At 37.0% G+C, this 17,817-nt stretch overlaps 1 protein-coding gene across 10 annotated transcripts; it reads right to left on the bottom strand.

The window, feature by feature from the left end:
- Positions 1 to 1,225: 1,225 nt before the first annotated feature.
- On the bottom strand, positions 1,226 to 14,732 carry LOC105420918 (E3 ubiquitin-protein ligase RING1-like). Of its 10 annotated transcripts, none has more exons than XR_016040918.1 (5): positions 13,599 to 14,732; positions 4,883 to 4,986; positions 2,597 to 2,761; positions 2,053 to 2,225; positions 1,226 to 1,506 (listed from the first exon to the last, which is right to left on the bottom strand). XR_016040918.1 is itself a non-coding variant. In XM_006847757.4 (2 exons), the coding sequence occupies exon 1, from the start codon at positions 14,711 to 14,713 to the stop codon at positions 13,613 to 13,615; it is 1,101 nt and encodes a 366-aa protein (XP_006847820.3). In that variant the 5' UTR covers positions 14,714 to 14,732; the 3' UTR covers positions 1,834 to 2,225; positions 13,599 to 13,612. The 10 variants fall into 10 exon arrangements, 1 of the variants encoding a protein (XP_006847820.3); XR_016040917.1 differs by having other exon boundaries at positions 2,601 to 2,761; XR_002281554.2 differs by lacking the exon at positions 1,226 to 1,506 and having other exon boundaries at positions 1,834 to 2,225.
- Positions 14,733 to 17,817: the final 3,085 nt, after the last annotated feature.

Genomic DNA, 17,817 nt, shown 5'->3' with positions numbered 1-17,817 from the left:
CGATCTTATAGGGGTTAAAACTGCAAATTTTGCTTAATTAAGTGCTCTTCAGAGTGGGATGAAAATTATGATTGATAGGAATCTTGCTAGAACTTGCTAAATTGAAGGGGACTCTTTAAATATTATTAAATGATGCAAAAAAGAACAACGAGTCATGGATTTGGTAAAACCTCTGACAATTTTTTTCTCTCATGTTTATCGTGAATCTAATTCTTTATCGTGAAACTAATTCTTTGGCTAACTCTTTAGCTAAAAAGGGTGTTTCCCTGCCTTTTGTTATCTCCTCTAATATAATTTCTTTTCTTTAGACATTAATAAAAAAACTTGGAATATTTGACAAAAACAAAAAAGGCGTCGGCTTAGCTCTTTCTTTATGCCCTATTTTCATTCTTTTGTGGGCATTTTATTTTTGTTTTCGTTGTATTTGTATTTGTACTTGTAATTCCTCATTATCTCAATGAAATTCTCGTAATAATTCAAAAAAAAAAATAGAGAGCGAGCCTGATTCCGTAGGCAAGGCATATAGGGCTTGCTTGCCTGGGCGTCATGCCAAGTGCTGCAAACAAAAATGACAAAAAAAACAAAAGAAAAAAAGTTCAAAAAAAGTTTAGATAAAGTGCATCTCAAAAATTCATTCGAAGTTGTTTCAATGATCAAAAATCCTCAAATAGATCATCTCGACCTCAAGATGCATAGACATGAAAAAAAACAGATTTCAAGTCTGAAAATAGTACATATTGTTATATATTTTCTAGACTGTCAATTTTCAAGATTTTTAAGTGGTGTACTCGATTTATACTATTTTTAAGCTTTTTATAATTAGATATGAAAATAAATTTTCAGGCTACCACTAGTGCCGGAACAAATTTCAACCCCATTTGAAAGTGTGCTTTACTTTATTTATTTAGAGCCTAAGCCTTGTACAAACCACACCCAAAACAGAGAGAAAGAGAGAAAACAATAGAGAGAGAGAGAGAGAGAGAGAGATTTGTTGGGGTTGGTGGGGCTTAAATGTGTGTGAGAGAGCAAGAGAGAGAGACAGAGAGACAAAGAGAGAGAGATTTGTAGGGGTTGGTGGGGCTTACATGTGTGTGAGAGCAAGAGAGAGAGATTTGCCCCGATATACATTCACTCGCACATTTAAGCCCACCTTAACCCACCCACTATACATTCACTCGCACATTTAAGCCCACCTCAACCCACCCACTATACATTCACTCGCACATTTGGTAGATTTCGATTTCCACCATACCTTACAAGGAAGATGTCAGATCAATAAACCAGGGTAGAACATTATAGCTACTACATCCTTTCCTAGTGGGTACATGAGCATATTTATGGTTCAATATCAAAGAATCCAACCTGTGATAAACTAAGGTTCCTTAAAAGTTGATCAGAGATTACTAAATTCTTGAGAGAGAAACACAGGAGTTAGGAAACTACACAGTTGAGGTATCTATCATCCTCCCATAGCTCCACATAAAAAGGCGCAATTAGACCTAGAACCTGATCACAAAGTGAACTCTATACAATTATATATTTTTCTGATCACAAAGTGAAATCTATAGAAGTATATATTTTTCAATAAGGAAGTATCATTTACTCAATATGAAAGTATGCAAATATAATGCTCATAGAAGACAATTTTGAAAAACAGGAACTGTGCCTCTCACTCTCCTGATATCAGCTCAAGTTCTCGACTTCAAGAACTAACTTCTATAGCATTATTCCAACAGTGAATACAAGTCACTTGAGGCTCAAGAGATGGAAAATCACCAAATAAAGTCCCAAAAGCAATACTTGGCTAGAGAACAATTATCACATCCAAGGATATGTGGGGCAGTATGCAAGTATGAGTACATTAAATAACTCAGTTTGCAGAATCAAAACATTTCCTACAATTGTGTTGCTTTCTTTTGTAAAAATAATGCATTAGTGCAAAATATGGAATACGAAAAATCCACAACTTTGCATACCAGAAGGAAAACAGCAAACAGCAGGAAAGACCACTTGTTTAAAAACAATGTGATGCATTATGCCAAGAGTACTCACTCCAAGATATCATATACTATCAACTCAATAAAGTTGAGCCGACCCACAAGACACTATGCTCGAGTCCTCCTAGAGCTGCCAATTTCTTTGTAAATTGTAGCTGGAAAATGGAATTAGCTCCAAAGCAGCTATGCACCATACTGTCAACATTTGGACATTGAGGAAGGATGAACCTGTAACATACAGAACAAATGGATAAAGATAAGCAGTCTAATGAAGAAAATGGCTAAGTTGTTTCATATCCTACAATTCCTAATACACTTTTGACCTTTCCAAAGAATCATAAATGTGTCTAACTACAAGCTTATCCTCACAATGAGAAGAAAAAATATCATTCAACAAATCAAGAACCTTGAATACTTCTCCCTGGCAAGCTGCATAACACATAGTTCTATAGGAACGTCCGAATTGTGTACAAGCTTCTAAATGGACCACCCCCAGATGCTAACCAAAATTTCAAATTTTGTTTTTTATGATTGGATCCTTATAATTTCAATTATCCTTTTTTTTTTTGGGGAGGTATATTAGAATTTCAATACCACACCTACATCTCTTCGTTGTGTTCCTATACTCCAAGGAATCAGAATCCAATGCAATGAGACTGCAAAGAGGGCCCACCACAAATACTCCCCCCCCAATCAACATTTTAGAAGCCACAACACAGTTTTCTCAGTAAAGGCACCTATGGTATTTAACTTCCCAATATCACCTGTCACATAAAAAATAAAAACACACAATTGTATTTGCAACCTGATAAGATGCATAAACAAATCTGACAGAGGATTATTAACCGAGAATAAAAAATCCATCGAAAATACCAGGGAACAACTTACATTAATCCTAGGAAGCTTTATATTTAAAACACATCATCAAAAACTTGTGTCACAAAAATTATACAGATCTCATAAAGCATTCAAGCCTGAGTCAAGCCCATCATATCCAAGCCTAAATCTTGAATACCATTAAAACAGGGAAATTACGAGGTAGTTTAAAAATATTATGTAGGAATTTCGAAACTCAAAATCATACTATATACATGTCTAGTACAGGTTCCTTGCTTTGTTTTCAAATATCGTTCAGTCTATCAAAGTTTTAAGAACAGCAATCACCTGATAGAGCCCCTGATTCTACCTGTTTGTCTAGCCTCCAACCCAAGAGTAAATCTGCTCAACTTTTCTGGCTTTTTCCCTTTTTACACTTCTCAAAACCGTCATTTCATCTTCTTTCAGAAGCCATTTTACCTTGCATTAGTCTAACTTCATTCCTTGTCAAGCATCTCAAAGGCTGCCATGTGAGGGCAACATCCTAGAACATTTATACCTGACTTGAAAGTCAAAAAAAAACATTTGTACCTGACAATGTTCACTGCCATTTCTCACCCAATAGACTAAATTTCCAGTTTATAATTTACTTGATTAAGAAACCATAGTTCCCCCTGATAATTTGCTTTTTTCAAGTTGATCATCTCAAACAAAACAATCTATAGCTAGGACAAAAAAACTTTTATAGAAATACATCTCTGTCACCAATATAAATATTAACAGACCAAACTTGACAAAAACATTGGGGCTGAACCATTCTTGTGCAAGAGAAGTACTAGGATGGGAAACTTCATGGAAAGTCTTTGTCATAACACCTACTCCATAGAAAAATAGATCCAATATATAAAAGCAAAAAGAAAAGTTAGAGCCCAAAAGGACAGAAAAAAGTAATTAGCCGGCGTGTTGTGCTCCAACTCCAGCACTGCTCCTGAAGATCAACAAAGTCAACACAGGTACCAAGACATGGAAAATGGATCTCTAAGACTGCATATCCCAAAGACTCGGAACATGATTGTAACAAAAACCAGACTAGTAAAAGAAAAGGAGAATTCACCAAATCCGTTTCTCGCAATTAGATTGGCCAAGACAAAATTATATATACATATGTGTGTGCGTGTGGCCCTTTCTTAATCTTATTTCTGTAAAAAGAATAAGGGTATTCTTGTCATTCAAAAGGGCAATGATGATATTTGTACTAAATGACAAATGGTATGTTTGTCATCTCGAGAAGGGCATATTTGAAATATTAACTAAAAGACTAGGGCATTTGTATAATAAAGTACTTGGAACTTCATTCTTGTCTTTTAGTGAAAATATCAACAATACCCTCTATAATGACAAAACTGCCCTTATTCATTTTAAAGACATTGAATAATTAAAAAAAAACGACTATAATAATTTTTACGGTTCACACCCCTTTCTAAGTGTAACCTATAGGATTTAATAGGGTGTTATCATTAGAAAAACCCTATATATAACTTCAGGGAAACACAAGAGAAACAAAAAGTGGTAAGGAATAAGAATAAACAAGAAAAATAGAAAACACCTCCAAAAACACAAATTTAGGATACAATCCCAGAAAAGGGGATTAGCTTTTTTTTCGTTTTTCCTTTTTCCTTTTTGATCATGAGTTTAGAGCTATTAATCACAAACAATAAGTGAATCTGTCATAGACAAAGAACTTTAATGCTATGCATATCCTTGAGTCCAATTTGAAGATGAGGTAACATCTAGGAGAAAAATATCTAGGCTCCTCTAATATTGATAGAAAAAGAATGAGGGAGGATTCAAAACATGTGTTTAAGGAAAACAAAATTTGCCAAATTGGCGGAAAAAGTCAAAAAGGAAGAAACGAGTTTTCTACTGGATCTGAACTACCAGACAGCACTCATAGACTATAAAGTAATGAAACAGTGCAGAACACCAGCCATACAAATGCACTTGGCTATTCATCAGTTTTCTCCACTATATTTTCTTTTTTGGGTTACACCACTTCCAATAGAACTTACCAATTGGTATTCTGCAATATTTTCTTTTGAATGGACCACTTCCAACGAAACTCAATCTGATTCCCACCAGCCGCTCCAATATATAACTATCAAAGAATAGGTCCCTATAATGAAAGAAAACGTGCATCCACAAGATAGACTTGATCAACAAGAAGTTACAAAAGATTGTAAGAGTAAATAGACAACATTGGAATACCAAAGGGACTTTTTTATTGTTCATGAAACTATTTGTACTTTTTAAATGAAAATAATTACCTTATTATGGCTATAAATTAAAACTTATTATCGACTTTTTATACACAGCTTTTATCCATTCTCAAATTAAAAAATGCAAATTGTGTAATAAAAAAATTCAAGTTTTGTATTGGTGAACAAATCCACTAATGGCACATATCAAAGAAGTAAAAAGGACGTTCTAATAGAAAAATCTAATTTGGGGACCTCATCCTTGGCCAAGGAAATCTAATTTGGTGAGCCCATCGTTGGCCAAGGCACAATGCCATCGGTTTGGTACCCATAGGAAGATGGAAGAAGGAAGTATTAACAACTCTTGTATCTCAACAATTTATCATAAAACAGAGGCTAATCTCCATAACATCACCAAGCTCATCTTAGCTCATCCAACCAATACTCTTCAGCAAGTTGTCCACCAATTCAGGGCCCCAAAATTGCTAACGAGACTCATAACGCCAGTTAGAATATTTTACCAGCACTATATGGTGCATTGGTGTCTAAGATGTGCCTAAGGTGTCTAGTACTTTATCCTATATTGCTGAATGGAAAAGGCATGTCCATAAAATTATTATTTAAAAAAATAAATGCAAATCATAATAGGAAAAATAAAATTCTTTAACGTCTATAGTGACTTAACCGACCCCAAATAGTTGGGAAAACTTTAACGCCTAGAGTGACTTAGCCGACCCCAAATCGTTGGGAAAGGGCTCTAATGATGATCGACGTCTATAGTGACTATTGCATGATTACATGACTACTGCAGGATTACACACAACCGTCCAGCAAATGACCTACTTAGAAAGATTTTTCATCTTAACACTTGGGATCCACTTAATAATCACCAAATAGGAACAAAAAGGGATTTTGGATTCCTATAAAGGTCTCTATTCAACCTATTATATTGTTTCTTATCAGGCAGATATAAAGTGAATACCCAATCCGCTTGTTTGGTTGATTGTTAGGTTTAGTAAGTTCATCATCATCATCATAGCCTTTTTCCAATTAATTGGGGTCAGCTACATGAATCTTGGTCCGCCATTCTACTCTATTTAAGGCCATAAGCTCAGTGAGTCCATAAGTCAACATATCTTTCGGACTACTTCCAACCACGTCCTTTTGGGCCTTACCCCTTGCCCTTTTCAATCCTTCTACTTGAACTACCTAACAAGTATTGTACTTGGTCAACGTAAGACATGGCCAGCCCATCAAAGTCTATCATCTCTCATCTTATCGCCTATTGGTGCCTTTCCTGAATGGATTCATTCGGATTCTATCCCTTCTTGTCTTGCCACTCATCCATCTCACCATCCTCATCTCCGTTACACTCATTTGGTAAGTTACATCCCAAAAAATTGGTGTCCTAAAATACTCCTAGCTAGGGTTTTTATTGTGGAAGAAAATATACATTTTGCTCCGACAAATGCATGTAATATCTTCACAAATGTCCCTTATCATTACAGATGAGAATGCTTGGCAAGGTGATAGACCACACAACTTTCTATAGTTCAAACCTCAAGGCAACTTTATTATTTTACTATTTTATATCATAACTCGTGTGTAAGGGTGTCGATGCGTCAAAGCATCAACATGAGACACCATCCCTAGGTTGTTGTGGCCGAGTACCAATGCTTGTCTTAATGAAATCACAGTAACCAAGCCCAACAAACTCTTTGAAAGGTCTAACCCAGTATCTCCACAGGCTAACTGGTACTTCAAAGATTAGACAGACGCTCAAACTGGATGATATTGCCCACTAGCTTCCACTTCTAGGCATTTCAACTACAACTTGCTTAAAAATACAGTGCTTATGTAACCACATTAGATCCTATAATTTATCTTTTAACTTCGTAATGTATAATTCTTAACTCCTGCTTTTTATAAATTTCTTACATACAAAGTTACAATAAAAATTCTAAATACATTTCAATGGAAAATTTTATTCTAAATGATGTTCATGATGTATAACATGAATTGTATACATCATTTATTTTTTAGAAAATATACAATTAGCCACAAATCCCGCTATAATAGGAGGACTAACTTTGCTTGAGAATCTCATATTCTTCCTTGATACTTCAAAGAAACCTATGCTACCTACTAATTGCCTTAAGTGGGTGTAATTGGATCGCCATAGGCAATCCGAACCCCTCATCTGCATTCTAAACCTCCTAAAAACACTACGTCGATGCCCATTGCCATGATACTTAAAATACTTTTATTTTAGTAGTGGGGATTGCATACTATAGGGCCATTCACTTTTTGGTCAAAATCACTCTTAGCCATTGGATATGAAATCCAATAGATTGAAGTGTGTCACACCATTCGAGAAATCCCTATTTTGGACTTTAAGCCCACTCAGTGACAAATCCCCAATCACTTGATTTCCCATCTTATGGCCAGTAGTAATTGTTTACTCCTTACACCAAACGCAAATGGTCTTATTATATACATTTCCCTAATGATAAATCTCAACTAGCATTTTACATCAGTGTTCGCACTAGGGCAAGTTGAATTAGATTTTCGGGGGGCGAACACCTCCCCCTCCCCTGGTATCTAGGAGCCAAGAGGCTTTTTCCTTCCATCTTTCACACCTAGAGAGACTGAGTTGGAGTTAATTTTGGACATAAACTCATTTTTTAATGATCTATCCACTAGATAGATGTGAACTAAGAAAGATCATCAAATTTGACAGATTTGATAGATCAAAGATTTCAAACTAGGTTTTGCTTGATCATAAAAGGTTGTGATTTCTTTGCTATGGTTGGTCTACTTTCGACTAATTTGTTCCCTAGGCCCATTTTGAGTTCTTCATCTTCACACACACATGCGCATGCAAAACAATAAAAGAAAAAAAAAGGATTTGTGAAATTTGAATTTTGGATTTAGTATTCATCCTTTTTTTTCTTTTATCTTTTTTTTTTTTTGAGGAAAACGTTAACTATTCATCCAAATTTTTCAAGAACTCGTATCACCGAGAGCCTAACTAAAAGTCAAATCTGATTTGGGGTTTTGATTGAGGTTGTCTAAGGAAGCTTTGCCGAGGATTGAAGGCATTGATCCAACATTGAGAATGAAATTTGGGGGATTGGTCTCAAAATTTTAGTGTCAATTTCATTTCTTCTAAGTTCAAAGTCATTACAACGATTTATTTTTTACTAATCAACTATGATTTTTTTCTTTTTTACCAAATCAACTTCAACTGTGATTTATAATTAATTTTTATATATTTTTTTGTTTCTACGGTTTTCTATTTTTCCAATTTTTTGGGATTTCTATATTTTCAAGCTAATACCATTAATTTCTCATATTCCATGCAGTATATGTTTTGTTATATTTTCTATATCTTTGGGATTTTTCTATTTCTCTACAACTTTTACAATTTTTTCAGGTTTTTTGGCTCATTAGGTATCTCGTCCAAGTCACTTGGATTACCCATGGCCCGAGTCCACAACCAAGCCGCATTTGCAAACACTATTTTATACAATGGCACGTCCTATAATTTATGTGTGCATTGGCTCTTTCCTATATTGTCTTCATGTATTACCTATACTACCTGGAACCTACTAATTGCTTTGAGTGTGTGTGCATGACACGATGATAGAGGCAATCCCAACCATTCATCTACTTCCAACAATATATACTCTTTTAAGTAGGGATCTCTTCCTTTAGAGGCAACTAGCAATGCAGCTATATGAGAAAACTAGTTGTGCTGCTAACTAGCTAGAAAAGAAAGAAAATCATCTCTTGGTCTTTAAAGAGGGGATCAAGATCCCTAAGGGCGCATTTGAATTTTGGAAGGCGTGGTTTTGGAGACTGCATCTTCCAAGGAAGTGGATACTGCAGGCTCCATCGTCATCCATGGAACCCGTGGTTTCCACTTCTCAACATTAAAAATAACGTTAGTGGATACCACGGTATCCACTTTTCACATAGCACTTCCCATTATATAATAGAGAAGTGCTACAATATTTGCTAACATAAAGTGCTACATGAAAAGTGGATGCCGCAGTATCTACTTGTACTATTTTTAACGTTGAGAAATGGATACTACAGGTTCCATGGGTGACCATGGAACCCACAATATCCACTTCCATGGAATACGCGATTTCCAAAACTTCAATTTCCAAAATTCAAATGCCCTTCAAAATCAATTTCCAGGAGCGACATTCATATGCAGGATTGCCACGCAGGTCGAGAGATCCTAGCACCAATGTGGGAGATTCTCTCCATCTTGGCCATGCAAAGCATGGGCGATGGACTGGTAGAGTTATAATTACCCCATTGATTCAAGAGAGGAAGATGTAGTTTTTTTTTTTTTGAAATTGTTAACTGAAGAGAGGAAGATGTAGTTCCCCTTTGTAACACTTACCATAGAGACACTTAGGCACATGTAAACCCCATGGACCCCCACTAATTTTTTAAAAACTAAACATCTAGATTGCATTTTTATATCCATATTGTTTAACTTAATACCACCACAGTCGAAAACAATTTTCTCTCACTCTAACCCCAAACATCAGGAAATTCGCCAGGTTATGTCTGGGGGCCCAGAAATGCTGGAAAATGGATATAAGGTGTTCCCCAAACACCCCTTCCTGGTTCGTCCCCCGGTGCTTGGAAAAGGGTGAGAAAAAAACATCTTGGACCATGGTGCTATTAAGTAGAAGAGTATGTGTATATATAATGGATAGGGAGGGGGGTTTAGTGTCCAATGTTCAAAATTTGGAAGGATCCCATGGGGTTTCATAGACCCCATGGTCAACGTGGACCACAAGTTCCAAAGAGGGGGCACTAAGTCTTTTACACATGATTCAAACAGAAAATCAAAACTTACTTCACCAAGCTAAACCCAAACTAACTTCACCAAGCTATCCACCACCAGACTTACTTTCCTTTTTGCATTGGATACAGTATAAGTTTCCCAAGAATGATACAGCTCTCTAGAACCTTCTAAAGACATTGCACAGTACTACTAAATTCTAACTCTATTAAGAAATAATAAATCCATGTAAAATCAATCGTACCTGGCACGCACCTATTCTCTATCTATGATACAAATTGACTAATAAAACCCATCCTTATGGCACCAAAATGCCTGAATAACATTCTTGTCCAAGAGCCACAAAAAAACTAGCCAAAATTGTGAAACCGTCCCACCTCTCATGAGGAATAGCACAGAAGCTTATAGAATCAAACTCAACATTTTTTGGTTGCATTCGCGTAATTAAGACACTCATTGTCACTTGGTTAACACATATGTTTGAGAGAGTTCATAACAGTCATCCCATCTATACTTCCCAACCGTCCACAAGTCTCAAAATCCAAACAAGTGCCTGATGTTATAATATAACATTACTTTCCACTGTATAATTTTATTCTTTGGTTTTATATCATTGCTTGACCTTCCACAAAGACCTCTAGTTGAGTTCTCAATCGCACTTATGGTCAGTTTTTGGACATCCAAATGTTCAAGAGCCCCCTGCTTCTGAATCTCATCTCTTCAAGTCCCAAGTGTCGTAAATGGTAAATTTCCTGGGATTTCATCTTTCTCTAGTAAGTTGAGTAGCTGAAACAGCGCAATGTTCAACCTCCTCAAGATGACCACATTTGCTAAAAGAAATGTTCAAGAATGCGGTGGCAGCCGCCTAGGCGGCCAAGGTCAGATACCTACAGCATGTTTTTCTGGGGGGACCAAAAGGAGACAGGAGGTTTCTTTATGTGACGCATATATATATATATATATATATATATATATATATATATATATATACACATGTGTGTGTGTGAGAAAGAGAGGGTATATTAGACATGAAGTGAGTTTTTTAACACGAGAGAGAGAAAGAGAGAGAGAGAGAGAGTTATGACATGGGAAAGGAACGACATAATCTTGACAAAACAAAGGGAGACCAAAATGAAGCATTGATTGATGAGTAGATTAGGTGGCAATGCAGGAGTGCTCCATGTGTAAAGTGAAGGCATTGTAAAAGTCAAACATTTAAAAATGGTGAGAGAAAAATGATAGTGATTATAGATTATAACCCACGAAGGACAACATTCCACATGTAGGTTGCTTGAAAGCAATGCCATAAATGCCTTGGCTTGTTGGAAGTAAACCATTGGTGGGTAGTCCCACATGAACCCACGCATTAATAAAAGCAGTGACACATGCTTGTCAAAAAAATAAATAGCAGCAACACATTTAAAACCATAAGGCCATGAGAGAGTACTTGATTTGGTACATGGGCTACAAGACAACGGAAGTTAGGGAAAACCAGCCATGATAAGTCAAATGTCAAAAAAATGCCCCACTCTCCTAGCCTTTGTGACCAACATAAATGCTCCCTAACATGGTCTTTAGGAGAGCTTCCCAAGTGGCATCTAGGAAGAGAAGGATTCAAGCATTATGACCAAAAAACAAACATTCCTCAACATGATTGGGGGTATCAGTTGATGACTCAAGAGAAACATAGGTCCCACAAAGAAAGATCCATCACACTGTCCCTCTTATCAATGTTGAAGTTTTCTTCATAAAGTAGGGAAATCCACTCCCACCCTTCTTCATGGCTGAATCAGGTAACATGGAAAACACCATGAATATATCAGACTCCACTCAAAAAAAGAGGATCTTCACCAAGTCCTTCTCAAAATTTGCCTCCAACCATCAAAAGGATCCATGAAAGGATTTCATTGATAAAATTCATTTCCACTAAGAATAAAAATAAAAATATGAATAAAAATAAAAACTACCATAACATCTTACAACAGCCTGATTGGACTAATCCAATTGCACCAACAATGCCCGAAGTGTTGAAGACCTCACGATCAAAATCACAATGCACTGACCCAACTACATTAAGACAGCATCTTCCAATTTTAGTTGCTCAGACCAACAAAATGTCCTGATAAAACCATTTCTATCCACATAATTCAGGAATCTCATCATCCCTTGGATGCCAACCTCCGTGTCCTATTCAACTTTCTCTTTTGAGTTATCTGGATCATGGCTAATATGCCACAAAGCTTCTCGCACTTTTCTTTCTTTTCTTTCCCGTGTTCAATTCCATCCGCATTTCAGATGCTCAAATCATTTTGGGAGCTATACTCATAGCTTCCAAAAAATGCAATCCTATCTACCAGAAGGAGCAAAGGATACCGCCAAGAAAGCACCAGCTATCATCTATGTTACCTTCAGAATTTTCTTATCACTTGCCCATAACTTCCTCTTTCACAGGATTTCTTCTTCTTGAAGGACCAAAATAATTTGTCCATACTCCATAGCAAATTTAACATGTCAACATCTATATAAACTCATTTTAAATGTGTTGAAGAACCACATAACTTATTTAAAGTTAAGGCACACAACAGACTAATATTTTCTTCTCTAATTTTTTATGACTAAGATTCTCATATATAAGAAACAGCAATCCACAGCACATAAGTCAACAACGAGAAGAAAATTATTAACTATCCTCAAGTGTTCCCATGATGTTGATTCATCCTATTAGCATCTGATTTTTGGAAACATAAGCATCACAATTGAGTTGATGACCAAAAAACACATGAACCTTGCCATGACTCTCACAAGCCACTAGTTCAATGAAAATTAAAGACGAAATGAAGTAGATAGAAAAGTCTTTAAGGCGACTCCTATTTGGCATACATTAAGATGATTTTGTTGTGGAGTACAAAACGGCATCAATATGATGAGAATTGCTCATCAGTTATGATATGACAGAAAGAGTGGAAGCAATGTCAATAGTCACCATACCCACAGTCAAGAAAACTGGAGGTGGGCGTAGGAAGTTAAAGACTAATGAACTTCAAGAAAGAATGCTTTTTCATTTATATCTGAGAGAAAAAACAATTAACCAATATATAAGCCAAATACAATCAATGGAGAGAAAGGGGAGAGAAAAAGAAATGAATAATAACAAGAGATGTCATTGGCAATGAGAGTAGACAAAGTGAATGAGGGGAGAAAGAGATGAAAGTGTGAGAAAAAGATAGGTGGAGATTAGGCGAAACAATTTGAACTGCAAAGAGTGTAAGACCACACTAGATTTCTAGAAAGAACAACTGAGAAAATGACTAACCATGGATGCCAAGGATGATCATTGGTTGCAGGTGAGGATAGGAAGCTGGCGAAGCAACAACTAAAAGATATATGTGACCTCATGAAAGACAAATCCAGAAGCAAAAACTCATTTTCGGAGCAATTGCACAGAATAAATTGTAGGTCACATGGGTGGAATATGCTTGGATTGTCAATGAAAAAAGAATGAAATAAGAGTGGTTCCAATCAAAATCCCTCAAAATCTAAAACACCCAATCACCAAATTGGGGCTTTTCTCCCAGGAATTTCTTTCAAATCACCCAGTCTCCCAAATTTCACCAAACTCACCACCTACTGAAAAATATACCAAAAGAAATAAAAAACAAACAAAATGACAATATCTTCACACAAGTAACATGAAAGTAATACCTCATAATTTGCCCTCAGTCAAGATCTTCCTGCCTCAACCGGCTATCACCAGCCCCATCCCCTCTATTGTCCCCTCCACTCCCACTCCCACTCCCACCCACAACCCCACCTCTTTCGCCCTGGCCCCCGCTATTCTCACCACCCCCCTCACCCGCCCTACCACTCTCACCACCACTATTTTCGCTCCCACCTCCAGCCACCAAAGCATTCAAACGCCAAGGGATCGAGATCCTAAACCTCCTCCCCTGGCCCTGCTGGCCGCCACTACCACCATCGCCGGCTGACCCTTCTCCAGAATCTCCGCCTGATTCTGGCTGCCCTGCCGGATTCCGGCGCCCCTCACCCTGATTCGGACGCCCCTCACCCTGATTTCGGCGTTCATAGTCCTGGTCATCTGTTGGCAGCTCGTACCTGCAAACCGGGCAAGAGTTATGAAGCTCGAGCCATGGCAAAATACAATCGCCGTGGTATATGTGTTTGCAAGGCAACTGCTTGGCAAACGAACCCTCCTCAAATGCATCCTTGCATACCGCACACTGGGACGTATCAGAATTCAAGAGCTCAGAGGAAACCCTAACTTCTGGGAGCGAATCGATGGCTGATTCTGATGCTGGGGGCGTCCCGTAGCGGTTGGGATCGTTCTCAGCGAGGTGCTGGATCAGCTGCTCTAGGCCGGGGCCAACAAAATAGTCATTTAGCCGAAAACCGGCAGGGGCCGCATTATCCGAGGTCTCAAAGACAACTTGGAAGTTCGGCCTCCCCTGCACAAGGGTTTGGAGGTAATCTTGAAGGAAGATTAGAGGGTTGAAGACCATGGGATCGCTCTGGTCGTGGACGGCAAAGACGTCATCCGGGTTGCTGATGGGCCGAGAAGGGGGGGCAAAAATGCGCTCGCGACCGGAAAAGTGACCAGAAAATGGCTCAAAGAAGTTGAGGAAGGGGTTAGGGATAGAAGGAGGAGGGGATTCGAGCTCTTCCAAGAAGCCGCCATGACAGTTAGGGCAAACAAGATCGGCAGAGCCAGAAGGGGGAGGAGAGAGATAGACCGTGCGGGAGCATTGGTGGCACCAGAAGGATAGGGAGGGGGGGGCCGCCGCGTTGGCGGTCGTCGACATGGCTGGGACTTTCGGAGCTTGGAAATACGAGGAGGGTTAGAGATTTATGGCTTTCTCTCTCTACTTTTATCTCTCTTCTTTCTCTCTATTACTTGGGGGGTGTATTGTCGAACAAGTTGGACCCCCCTCTCTTTCTCTCTCTTCCGCTCTCTCCTTTTTTTCCCGGCTTCTCTCTCCTATTTCTTTCCCGTCATTTGTGCCGTCAATTCTCTTTTTCTCTCTCTCTCTCTCTTCCTCTGCATTTCTTTCGTGTCTATTGTTTGCCTTTCTCTCTCTAGCTTCTCACACTTGCTATGCGGCCCCAGTGTGCACACCTTAATTTTTTTTTAAAACAAAAAAATTCCCAGAAAATGTTAATATTACGCACGTACTCTTTTCACGCACCTTCCCCAAAAATGCGCTGATTTGCTACTTTGATATTTTCAAGCTTCTCACAAGTGTATACTGTTACGAAAACTTCTATAAAAAGTTGTGCCCTCAATATTTAGAATCAAATATCCACCTCAAAAAATCCATCGGGGTTCTGATTTGTTATAAGGGTGTGGTTTTTATAAGGTTGAGGCCCTCAACAATCAAAGTAAGGTGCACCTTCATTCATTCCGTGTCTTTAGCATTGAAAATCTTTACGATGGCCTAAAAATTTATTTTTATCTCTAATTATAAAACTTAAAGCTTCAAAAATAGTGTACATCGAGTAGATCTATGAACACCGAAAAATATTGAAAATCGATGATTCAAAAAATGTGTTACTAAATGCACTATTTTCAAAACTAGGTTTCTATTTTTTCTCATATCTACACATCTTGAGTTCAAGATGATTGATTTTAGGAAAATTGATGATATTTGGACATCAAAACAATCTCTTCTAGTTAATTTTTTGAGGTAGGCTCGAATTTTATAGCTTAGAGCCTCAACTCTATATAAACTTTTCTCTTTAAAAAATATCAGTGGGGTGGTATTAGCAGTGAGAATAAAAACCACAACATGTTGACTAGGGTGCAGTAGGGGTATTACCACCACCACCTCGGCCCCTTTCCCAAATGCCAATTGTAGATTGATGTTTGTGGCGATTGTGTAGGGTCTAGTCGATGTACCTTGGACTTGAGTACATGATTCGGACCTCCCCATGGGTTGGACTCGAGTTTGCCACCTGAACTTTAGTACTTGTTAGGCTAGGCTTGGGTCCTAGTTCCCGAATTTGTATGGTTATCCAAAGTTTAAAACATAATTTATAATTAGTATAATCAATTTATTCAAGCGTGTGGTTTCCATAAGGTTGCAACTTTAAACAATCCAATTAACGCGCACTTTCAAATTTGATCATAACATATAATTTTGATGTAAAATATTCTTAGGATTATCTCAAAATCTATTATCATATCTAATTATAAATTTGTAAACTCCAAAAATGGTTAAAATCAAGTAGATCTATAAAATTATGAAAAGTTTTAAAATAAATAGTCTAGATAATGTATTGTAAGATGCATTATTTATAGGACTCAAAATCCCTTTTTCTTTCATAATCATACATCTCGATGTCGAGATGCTCAATTAGAGGGTTTTTCAACGTTAAAATAATATTTTCCGATGGATTTTTGAGGTGCATCCACAGTTCTACATTTTAAGGTTGCAACCTTATATAAACTCTTTCCTTTATTAAATAATATCTATCTTCTTAATAAACACCTTGTTTATCAGGGTAAATCACATGGTACATCCTCTTTATCTCCAAAAAAATTTAATCAAATGACTATTTTTCTCTCTATTTTTTAGTCAAGGTTACCTAAAGCTAGTTGGATAAAAGCTTCTCTAAAAACATTTCATATTTTAGACTATATATTTTATGAGTAATGATCCTATGAGATCCTCCCACATCCATGTGTATAGGACCCCAAATGATCACCATTGAATTTGGCATAGACCTCTAAAAAAGTCAAGTCCCACACCCATGTGATACCTCTTTTAAAGATACGTGCCAAATTTAATGGTAATCGTTTGAGGTCCTACACACATGGGTGCGGGAGGGTCTCATAGGATCATTACTCATATTTTATTAGGGAAGTTTAAGTAAAATTCCATATTTTGCAAAACTGAAAAATAGTTCATATTTTTTTTTGGATACAGTTTAAACAAGGTTGAAACATTACTTCTAGAAGTAAAGTTTTGGTGTTCTACACTATCTATTTAAGTTAGATGATGTAGATTTGATTTTTCTTTTAAGACAATATTAAAAAGCAACACGTCTTTTAGAATACTATCAAATCTACACCCTCCAAATCAAATGGACGGTGTAGATTATCGCAATTTTATTTCAACCATGTATATTTTTTATTTTCCTTTCCTATTTCCTTTGCTAAAGTTCCTTTCTTGTTAGATTTTTTTTTTCTTTTTTCTTCTAAAATACGTCCAAGTTTGGACCAATAATGAATTCGACAATTGAAGTTCTGATTCGATTATTTTTTAAGTAAAAACATGAGTGTGTAACCTGCTATTTTTATGTAAAAACATGTGTTTCGAGCAATGCTATCAAAATTTATACTCTTACCCTATACCCTAGATAGCCGAAATATTTGGTTCAGGCAAAGTGAAGCTAATCATTTTCCACTAAAATGAATATAAAAACAAGGAAAGCACTTCGTAATGCTTATGGGAAAAATTGGATAGTGATTTCACCTAAAGACCCGTTGTCATCCATTTTTGCGGACAGTGGGGTGTGGCACCGTATCGGCTCTAATAAAACCTGTGCAATGACATCACAAACATAACAGGTCCGTAACGGTTAAAGGGTCTTCGCCTTGAATTATAGCAACTCTATAAAAGCTTTGTAGGGCGAAATTACTGTAGACTTTCACCTATGGACAAAGAAATTTCCTACAAGTAAAGTTTTCAAAAGTACATGCTACATATATAAAAGAGACTATAAAACATGCAAAATTTAAAAAACATAACTCATAATATTCGTATTCTCATCAGCCATGCCCTTGTATTAAAAATTTAAAACATTTTACAAAAGTGCCAAAGTCTTTGTGGCTTTAAAACTTCACCTAAAGACTTATACTGAATAATTCGAAGAACCAACTTTCCTGTCCAAAACAAAAAGCTCC

Source organism: Amborella trichopoda, chromosome 9 (genome assembly GCF_054954075.1).
Source record: "Amborella trichopoda isolate Santa Cruz 75 chromosome 9, AtrichopodaSantaCruz75HAP2 v2.0, whole genome shotgun sequence".
NCBI lineage: Eukaryota > Viridiplantae > Streptophyta > Magnoliopsida > Amborellales > Amborellaceae > Amborella > Amborella trichopoda.
The sequence above is the reverse complement of the archived record's forward strand: the minus strand, read 5'-3'. Positions and strand labels throughout refer to the sequence as shown.

Bases quoted from the DNA above. Each gene is read 5' to 3' on its own strand.
- LOC105420918 (XM_006847757.4), bottom strand. From the start codon at position 14,713: ATGTCGACGACCGCCAACGCGGCGGCCCCCCCCTCCCTATCCTTCTGG.